General features: G+C 41.1%; 1 protein-coding gene across 1 annotated transcript in view; it reads left to right on the top strand.

Moving 5' to 3' along the window:
• The first annotated feature begins 248 nt into the window (after positions 1-248).
• The window catches only part of GTF2H1 (general transcription factor IIH, polypeptide 1, 62kDa), an 18,658-nt gene continuing 8,319 nt past the window's right edge, over positions 249-10,587 (top strand). The window contains exons 1-7 of the mRNA XM_008946318.1: positions 249-411; positions 2,108-2,300; positions 4,717-4,879; positions 6,551-6,644; positions 7,362-7,511; positions 8,540-8,619; positions 9,899-10,029. Coding sequence (XP_008944566.1) covers positions 258-411; positions 2,108-2,300; positions 4,717-4,879; positions 6,551-6,644; positions 7,362-7,511; positions 8,540-8,619; positions 9,899-10,029 — 965 coding nt within the window. The 5' untranslated portion in view covers positions 249-257. The remainder of the gene's footprint in view (positions 412-2,107; positions 2,301-4,716; positions 4,880-6,550; positions 6,645-7,361; positions 7,512-8,539; positions 8,620-9,898; positions 10,030-10,587) is intronic.

Genomic DNA, 10,587 nt, shown 5'->3' with positions numbered 1-10,587 from the left:
GTGGGTCTTAAAGCACTATCAGCACGATAATCAGATGAATTATTTAGGTAGCTGGCCTTATTTTATTTAAATAAATTGCTGTTTGCACCACCTGAGGGGAGCATGTCTTCTGGGGTGTTTCAACAATGATGGAAGTGTTAAGAAGCAAATATGGGTCGCCATACTTTGATATGGATAGCAGTGGTGGAAGAGTTACAGCAAAGATAGTTCTGCTGACCAGGTCGACTGTCTGTTTCCAACAGCTCCTTGTGGCCACGATGGCCACGTCGTCGGAGGAGGTGCTGCTGATAGTGAAGAAGGTCCGTCAGAAGAAGCAGGATGGGGCTCTCTACCTGATGGCTGAAAGGATTGCATGGGCACCCGAGGGCAAGGACCGGTTCACAGTCAGCCATATGTATGCAGACATAAAGTGTAAGTGGAGGCTTTTCCTCTTCCAGCCTCAGTGAGCAGCGTTCTGATAAACATCTAAATACAACCCAGAGCTTATTTGCTGTAAAACACACGTAGGTAAGTTAGGAAGATGCAAGGGCTGGAGCTTTTGACTACGTTATTCTGTGTAGCAGCAGAGGTGAGAACCATGGTGAAGTATCACCAGTGTGTTAAGGATGCTACAGCAGAACTTCTGTAGTCTTCAGATGTTTAAGTTACACTGCATTTTCTATTAACTTTTGATAAACTTCTGCAATCAGTTGAAGAGAAAAATAATTATGCCATATGCTGGTGGGAGGAGGGTTGATGAATTTTCAGGGTCTAACACAGACACTATCTGGCATTTCATCTTTTTAAATTACCCATCTAAAGCTGTTTCAGCTTTCATATAAAGGGAATTTTGCTGTTTTATTTTGATCCAATAGACCATAGCTTCAGAACTGCTTCTGTAGTTTGGCCTAGCTGGTAACATTGCAAATCAGCATGGGCTGCTGCAGGAGCAGAGTACTTGCAAGTCAAAACTGAACAGTAAATATCTGTAGCATGCTGCCTTTCTGGCTGCAGTTGGTGCTCATATTCTGTGTGCTGTAATGCCAAAGAAGGAAGGAAAAGAAAGTTTTGTGCATCACATGGTAAGAGTTTAGTGATTATTGCTGTTTAAAGTCACATACAAGTACTCTGAAGAGCTATTTACTTACATTTTGGCCACTTAAATTTTAAATATTTACATGTATAGCCATTGAAGTCTTTTTAACTTAGATGAAAGGTGCTCTTTTTGTCATCTAAAATAAAAACCAAAAAGGCTGGAGTGGTATTTGTAAATTTGTAGTAGAGATGACGATTCAGGGGTGACATCTGGTTCCTGTCTCCCCCTTGCACTGCAGAAAGGACTGAGATTCACAGTTAAGTCAGTGCCATTTGCAGGACTACACTGATGTCAGTAGAGCACAACAGTCCATAGACATAGCTGTTCTGGCCTCTGCTCCCCCTGGGTATGAGAAAGGAAGCAGGAGTTAGGGTTTTTTGTGACTCTTGGCCATGTAAGAGCACTTTAGAGGCACTGGTGATAGACTTTGGGGGTACTAGGGGCTCAGTGTACTTACCAGCCTACCTTGGCTGTCAGCAGATGTGCTGTACCCCACCCTGCATTTGCCTTCAGGCCACTTTTCTTCTGTGGGAACTGGTCCAGCTAGAAAAAAACAAAAGGGGGTTACTTACCAGTGGACCTGTTCCTTGGTTTGGCTTGTTGCACAAATGCTAATGCTCATATAAGAGAGGCAGCAGGAAAAAGTGGAAGGGGGGATGAAGTTGTTGCCTTTCAGCAGCAGCCTGGACTGGCAGTGAGTTGCAGAGCACAGGTGATGACAGCTCACAGAGCAGCTCTCTGCCAGAGGGTGTGGGGAGTGCAAGGATGGCTCGGGGCTCCTGAGCAGCAGCTGAAGGACACTGAGCAATGGGGCTACTGGTGTCCATGCCTTGTGGTTTAGAGGGAACAAGGCATAGGCTTCCTGCCACTTCAGGGGGAAAGCTGTTCCACTTTCATGGCTGGAATTCACACAGTCAGTAATGGTGTTTAACTGGGTGATGAGGATAGCTACTTAGAAGCCAATACTCTAGAGAAGAGTTTCTTGTATAAGCTTGCTGTCTGTTGCTAATTAATACTCTCTGTGTAATCTAGGCCAGAAAATCAGTCCAGAAGGTAAAGCTAAAATTCAGCTTCAGCTAGTATTGCATGCAGGGGACACAACCAACTTTCACTTCTCCAATGAGAGCACAGCAGTGAAGGAGCGGGATGCAGTAAAGGATCTTCTTCAACAACTGTTGCCCAAGTTCAAGAGGAAAGCCAATAAAGAGCTTGAGGAGAAGAACAGGTAAAGGGAAAGGAGCCTTAATCGGGGGTGGTTTGTGTGTGTGTTGTTTTTTTTAAACTGTTACCTAACCATAGCATATTTTTGCTAACAGTTGTTATTGCGACATCATTAGTGATACAGCATTTGCTTCCCTGGTAAAAATCTCTGCTTTCAGTTTAGAGGCATTTCTATAAAACTTACATAACTGTAACATGTTGAGACTACACTTGAGTTCTCACTGACACATTCTGGAGGTGCAAAGGCAGCCAGCCCAGCTACCACCCAGGCTTTGTTACCCATGGCTGTGAGATGAAAGCACCCAAGTGGCAGTCTGCAGTCTGTCTCTTTAGTCTTCAGTATATACATATCAGAAAAGCTGCTTGAAAGATTTTATTATTATTTCTTTTCCAGAAGTTCTCACCTTCCTTGATTTGTGATTTTTTCCTTTTTTTTTTTTCTCCTCTCCTCCCTGCATAACCTTCCTGCTCAAATCTTTCCTGCTGTTTTATATACTAAAACTGCTGGGTGTTTTCATGCATCTCCCTTGAGATGCAGTGTTTTATTTGGAACACAGGATGTTTATTCTAAAAAATAATGTTTTGAGAAGATAGTCAGGACCTATGTCCTTGTCCCATAAGAGCTTTTAAGATACACTTCCATTCCTCTAAAATGTTTGTGTTCACCCAGTCCTTGTGGCCACAGAGCACCCTCCTCTTCATGTCCCCAGATGAGTTTCACTTCATTCTAGCATCTGCTGTGAATCCTGTGTCTATTAGCTTCTGTTTCCAGACTGTCCTAGCTTTGAACTTCAGCAAGTTAAAGGTAGATTTTTCAAAGCATAGGAGCATTGTTTCATGGGGCAGGTAGGAGCTCTGTAAGGAGATTCTCCAGCAGAAAGGCAAGACCCCTTGTGCTGGAGCTCTGACACATCCAGGATTTAACTGGTTCCACTTCTGCAGCAACCGCTGGGGTCTACAGCAGTGCTGGCTGCTTTGGCACTATTGCCAAGAAGTTTCTTTATGCTACATGCCTTATTTCTAACAGCATTAATACTGAATACATGGGCAGTCTTAGCTCTGAGTCTTTGTATCCTTAAATGGAGTTTTACAGCATTATGCCATGCAGCATCAAGAGCTTTCCTAGTTACAGAAAAGCCAGAATCTCTACAAATAGTCATAGTCTGTTCTTTTGGTGATTAGAAGTCCAAGTCCAGCCATGGGGCTTTATTAGCTTAGTTTGCAACAGATGAGGAAAAAAGGTTCTGGAAGCATACTACATCCAGAGTCCCTGTGACACTTCCTCCAGCTATGCAGGGGTCAGGTATCTACCAAAATTCCAAGTTTTAATGAAATCATTAGAACAACAGACTGCTTCCTGCTGCACTGATTTGTAAGAATTGCCACTAATCCGTATTTATACCAACAAGAAAAACTGGAAAAACCTTGGTGGTTAAAACAGTATTGATGTCCTGCCATGCAGTTTTCATTTCCACCTCACCCTACTCCATCCTTAGAGCAGCTCTGGACTTTGATTCAGTCCATACTGCAGTTTATCTATATTCTTCCCTAGATCATGAGCTGTTTATTCATAAGATTCCTCTTTTTTTTGTTGTTGTTAGCAAATGATCAAGATCCCTGAGGGGCTAAAGGTTGAGGTTATTGGCTGGTTGTGAACACGCGTGCACGTTTCCCTGAGTATAGCCTGGTGGGTTTCAGGTTAGGTGCACAGCTGTATGAAAAGCTGCTGAAACATGGGGTAAGTTTCAGGTGCATACAGTCTTTGCATGTCGTAAGGGCAATAGCTGATGTCTGGATGGTAACCTCTGTAACATGGCTCCCTGCTGGAAGCAGTGCTGTGGGTGACAGTGAAGCCAGGAGGGTCCTGCTGCCACCAGCAGAAACACAACGAGCAGACAGCTCAGTGTAGTGTGTGCTTTAAGGCATCTTACCCCACACACATTCTGTCATCGGTACTCATGCACTAGAGTACACACCTGTAACGACTGAATTTTAAGATCTGAAACAAGAAATGGATAGTGCTGAAATATTTTTTTTTCCCCATGAGGCCTTTCTTATGGAAGCTCAAGAAAATCCATTGTGCTTTTACAGTTGAGGAGACCCCTGCCCTGGGTGCACAGAGACACAAGAGCGCCACAGAGTATTTTAGGACAAGACATTTTTCCCACATCAACTTCTTCTCAGTTGTTACTGTTTTCTAGCATTTAATGCTATGCCTTAAACTTTTTTTAGTCCTTTTTTAATTCTTTTGAGACAAATGCAGCTATTGAGGTTGGTTGTTTGCACATCTTGTGAAGAAATGCACAGCATTTTGAAAGAAAAGTTGGTTTCTGTTCCTTTTGTGAACTCACATCAGTTATGGAAATTGTAGTAACTTATTCTGCAACGTTTCAATTCTATTCACTACATTCTTTTACCAGAATGCTGCAAGAAGATCCTGTTCTGTTTCAGCTCTATAAAGACCTTGTTGTGAGCCATGTAATCAGTGCTGAAGAATTCTGGGCCAACCGTTTAAGCCTGAATGCAGGGGATAATTCTGCAGCACCTAGTAAGCAGGACGTGGGCATCTCTGCAGCATTTCTGGTACGTCGAACCTCCAACTTGGAAGGATTTTAGAGCAAATGAATGGGGGGAAGTGAGAGTTCTGCTCATGTACTTTGTTCCCATACACTTTAACATTGTTCTTTCCTGGTTCTTCAACTTAACGTCTCTCCAAATGTTAGACTTGCAAGTGTGAAGAAGGGGAAAAAAAAAGAGTAAAGGTTTTACACAAATCTGAAACCTCAATGTTCCAACTTGCAAGGATTTTAGAGCAAAAGAGTGGGGGGAAGTGAGAGTTCTGCTCATGTACTTTGTTCCCATATACTTTAACATTGTTCTTTCCTGGTTCTTCAACTTAACGTCTCTCCAAATGTTAGACTATTGCAAGTGTGAAGAAGGGGAAAAGAGTAAAGGTTTTACACAAATCTGAAACCTCAATGTTTTGTCAATTTAAGATGCTCAGTTTGAACTTTTAAGTTGACAGTAGGCAGATGTTGTTTATCCTGCTGCTCTGCCTTTCCTCAGTCAGGTAAAGGTTTTACACAAATCTGAAACCTCAATGTTTTGTCAATTTAAGATGCTCAGTTTGAACTTTAAGTTGACAGTAGGCAGATGTTTATCCTTCTGCTCTGCCTTTTCTCAGTCAGGAATCATCTTGAACTTAGTCACTAGATCACAGTGAATTAGCAAGTTAGAGGGTCTGTTGCAACATTGACATGCATAAATGAAGCTGCAAAGACTTCCCACACTAAAGGTTTTATTCCCTCCCCAATTTTTTTAAACCAGTACATACTTTCAGCTACTTGAAGAACAATTTGTATATATGGAAGCTTGTTTTATCTCTTTCCCCAACTTTCAGTTATGTTATGCATTTGTAGAAACCAAACCATGCTTTAGTAATCTCAGTGCAGTTCAGAAGTAATCTGGGTACAATCTTTAGATTCCTCCCACAGAGACATATTTCTGCTTCTGCAGCAAAGTTTATACAGTTTATAACTGTAGCTGGAGTCCCACCTTTGTAGTGACTGTGCACACATCAAGGGTTTGTACAAACACTTGGTTTTTCCCCACTAGAAATACCTGAATCAGTTACCAAATGAACCTGATTGCTCTGATTTCCTGTCTCCCATTATTCTTTCACCTTAACATTAAAAAACCAAAACCTTCACAACTGAAGCTTTCTTAAAACAACTGGTTGTGTTTGTATACACTACATTTGTGAAGGAGAAAACTTCAGAAATATCTGAATATATGTGTGCTCTACTTTGAGTTAAAGCCATTATCTGGCTCTCTGAGTGTTTGTCTAGGAAGAAGGTGGTACAAAAACTAGAATTTAGGTGTACAGGAAGAGGATGAAAAAAATAAGGCAGCATCATGTACTTCTTCCAGTTTTTGAGAACTGGATTGAGTGCTTGCTTGCTCCAAAGCTTCCTAAAGAGATCACCAGGAGCTAAGGTGCAAGTTCTGAGTAAAGCATACCCTGAATTTTTAAATTCAGTGTTATATGTCAGTTATACTGAGAAGCTTTTATTAGTGTACAAGGAAATAAGGTGTAAGAGCCTATTTATGAGCGAATGTGCTCCAGATGACTGGAGGAGGAAGATTATTTTATCTGCAGCAGAATTTGATTGCAAGAGGCCATTTTTTTTCCCCTTCCCCAGTTACAGAAGGCCTTCAGACATGACTTTTTCCTCCCTGTATGCTTTTTCTTAGGCTGATGTACGACCTCAAACAGATGGATGCAATGGTCTGAGGTATAATTTGACTTCAGATATCATCGAATCCATATTTCGAACATATCCTGCAGGTAAGAGTAGTGCTTTAAATAGTAAAAGACCCAAATCTTAAGTGCGTGGATTTATTATCTTAGTGTGGGAAGACTAGAATATTAGTCTGAACCTGGAAATATAAAGGATCACATCTTTAGTATTCTGGATGATTTTCCCTACCTCATTTGAGGGATGGGAAGAAGCACGTGTTAGAACATGCTTTTGAAATGAACATATGATTTCATTAAATGAAAACATTTTAACTTGTTGCACTGACTTTTTTTTTTTTAAATTAAAAAATAGTTGTGAGTAGACATTTGGTTCCCACAATACTCTCCTACTCAGTGTTTCAGTTAACTGTTATTTTTCATGAAATCACCCTTGGGAGGAAAATAATCTGATTTCCATCATTCCCCTGCTCTATACTGAACATGGACACTGGTGCATTTTGGCCCTTAGTTCAAAAGATTAGGTCCATTTTGAGAATAACTAGAACACTGTCAAATCAGACTTTTTGGGTGTGCAATTCAAATTAGAGTATTCAGACCACTGTTATAGGCATTTCTTTTCAAGGCATTAGCTACATCACAGGACACGAGTACCTGTTTGTTCCTGCTTAACTACTGCATTCCCTCACATTAAATTGGCTCGAATGAAGGCAGCATTAGACAGAAAGCAATGCAATTTTAACATAAAATACTATACTGGGGTTTGTGGAACAGTTTGTAGTCAGTCATGATGGCTTCTGTTCACAGTGAAAATGAAGTACACAGAAAATGTTCCCCATAACATGACGGAGAAGGAATTCTGGACGCGGTTTTTTCAGTCTCATTATTTCCATCGGGACAGGCTCAATACAGGCTCAAAAGACCTCTTTGCAGAATGTGCCAAACTGGATGAAAAAGGTAAGCTTTATGGCTTTGCTGCTGCAGTAGGCTGCTGCAGTCTTAGCTACATCAGAGAGCACAGCCCTTTACAACAAGAGGTATATACAGTAGACCCTGCCAAGCTGAAAGCAAAAATTTTACGTTCATTTACTGGGCATCTTGTTTGTCAAACTGTTAAGTGAAAGCTACAGATTGTCACTGAAAGTCAGCTACAGTTGAGTGTTTCATAGTTTCTTGAAACAAAATAGCTTTTGGGAAGTGGTAGCACTAGAAAGCAGATTTATTACAACTCATGCAACAGTAGCTGTGATCAATTTCACAAGAGGCTGTCCTGCTGGACTGGTGACACTGTGCCATCTGTTACTATGGAATCATTTTGTTTGCACAAGGCTCCATATTTTGGGTTTGTGCAGAGTTTACAACAGCTACACCTTCTGTTACAGATCAGTGTTTAGTGACTGACAAATGTGGATCTTGTTTAAGATGTCCCAGAGGAGCTGCCATCCCTGTTTTGTCAGCCTTTTTACTTTTATCGGACTTCAGGGTTGGGTTATTTTTAACTTTTGAGATAGGTTTGTGATGATACAGGAATGAGGAGAATTGAGATCACTTAACACCACTCCTCAGTATGTATTCTGGCTGATGAAAGCATTGTGTTAGGAATCCACAACGTTCCCATTCTGCTCAAGATAGGGTGAGAAAACCATGCCAGAATTAGAAGAATCACACGACTAAAGACTTCCCAGTGCCCACTAACATAACTACATCCTCAATTTATTTCTGAACTGAGCAGTATTCAGTGATGTGAAGGAGTTGATGAAAACCACTCTAATTAGTAGGATGATCTTTTACAATAATTTTTCAAGTTTATTGCTTATTTTAAATGGCATTTTGGAAAAGGTTTTAAGTTTAGTCACAGTGAGACTTGGTTGTCTGCAGAACCTTTGTCTTCTACTTTTAAAGGTTAATATAATCTAATAATCCCACAATTATCTCTGTATAGATACAATTTTTAATTAATTTTTTTTTTTTTTTGCTTAATGCAGGGTTAAAAGCAATGGTGTCTCAAGGAGTGAAAAATCCCCTGTTAGATTTAACAGCTTTGGAAGATAAATCATTAGATGAAGTAAGTATTTGGGGAAAAAAAAAGAAAAAACACCACCTCCCTTAGTTTCACTTAAGGAGAAAGTGGGTCCTTCTCCTGCTAAAATAACCACAATGCTAATTCTAAACCACATCATTTACTATGTTGGTGCAGTGGTTGAGTAGTCAACATTTATACTGGTGTATGTGTGTGAAGAGATGGAGACTGTGCAGGTGGACCTGGGTGCCTCAGAGCTCTGCCTTAGTGTGCTCTGGCTATAAAGACAAGATCTCCCCTCTTTAAAGAATTACTATTTAACTTGGATGGCTTTTTTGTCTGAAGTGGGCTCTCTGGTTTCTTCCTACCTTTTAGAAGTTGTAAGAGTAGCACAAACTGGGAAACAGTCTTTGCATTTGTTCTCACTTTGAGCATTGCTCTTTGATTAAGCTTAATTTTATACAGTTTTCTTTGTTTAGCTTTAGGTACCATGTTTGGCTCAAAATATGACTAATTTAAGCTATTACCTGCCTTCAAGTACAAATTAAACCAGTGGTTGTAAATAGTGTACCATGATGTGAAATAATGTAAAGATGCACTTTCCTGCAGTTGGACTTAAATTTTTGTTGTTATTAATGATGCTGCATTTCTAAGTTTGGTGGTTTTTTTTCCCCCTCCCTCTAAGAGTTGTACAAATGCTCTGAAACTAGACTAGGAGTCTAAGGCAGGTGTGTCTGATGTGCAGCATAAACTGCCCTGCTCTGCCTTTGAGGCTGGTTAACTGCAAGCATGAAACTGTGTACGGGGTAAAGCCAGTTGCCTGCAGCCACCTGGTAACTGGGGAGTGCTGCCAGCATCAAGGTTTGAGGTTTTTTGAATTCCTAGTGACATCACATCCTCCTGACAGGTGTCATTTAGCCTGGGGGCTGCTGGTGTCCCACAAGTTATTAAAAAGAGGTCAGTAAAACAACTGCTAGCTCTGACATGCCATCAGTGCCTGTTTCATACAGGTGATCCTTCTTTTTTTTTTAAGCTAGTTCTGTTTTGACTTATAACATGGCCTTATAAAACTGTTTAAGAATTTTTCTTCTTCTCTCTGACACCTCTAAACTGCCAAGTGTTATCAGGATAAAATAGTCTATGGAGATTTTTCAAAGTACATAAGGTGTTGGTGGGGCATGGTGGGAAAATACCGCTGCAGGTAATGATGCAGTGTCACTCAGTAGGGGTTCAGAGAAGGTGGCCTGCAGGGTTCCTGACTCAGTGGGAAACAGAACTGTCCTGGTCTGGGGGCAGGAGGCAGCTGATGCTGTTTTCTTTGCAGGGCTATGGCATTGCTTCTGTGGCCTCTACATCAAATGCTTCCAAGTCTGCTCGGGAGAGTAGCAACGCTGCCATTATAAAGCGCTTTAACCATCACAGTGCCATGGTCCTTGCAGCTGGCCTCAGGAAACAGTAAGTTTCAGTGTTGTCTGAAAGCTTGTTTGGTAACACATTTTAAGGAACTTCCAAAACAAAAACACCTTCAATTACTCATCCAACCTTTTCTTAAAATTTTTATTTGTAGAGCAAATAAAAATGGAAAAATACAAATGCTCTATAAATGAAAATACCTTTCGTTTCCATTGTCTGAGGGGACAAATGTATTTTTTGCTGAGTTACCATACAAAGCAGAGTGCAGAAGGGAAGGATGTTTCTGGCTTGGTTCTCTAGCCCTGGTGAAGGCTGCAGTGTTCTCTTTGCTGTGTGGGGCCTGGTGCAGGCAGTTCCTGCCATCCAGGAGCAGCTCTGGCTGCTGGGGCTTCCTGTACCTGGATGCACAGACACAAGTAAATGAAGAAGCAAAAGAACAGTGTGGCACGAGTGAATCAGATGAGATTCCTGTGTGCAGTACCCTGCCCCTGACCATAAAAAACATGGTCAGGTGGTTATGTGTATTCACAGTGAACTCCACAAATGAAACTTCTTGAAAGGCATGAAATGGGTCTGATGTGAAATCTGCTTTTAACTGGT

This window comes from Merops nubicus, unplaced genomic scaffold (assembly GCF_000691845.1).
Source record: "Merops nubicus isolate BGI_N331 unplaced genomic scaffold, ASM69184v1 scaffold1648, whole genome shotgun sequence".
NCBI classification, from domain to species: Eukaryota; Metazoa; Chordata; class Aves; order Coraciiformes; family Meropidae; genus Merops; species Merops nubicus.
The sequence above is the reverse complement of the archived record's forward strand: the minus strand, read 5'-3'. Positions and strand labels throughout refer to the sequence as shown.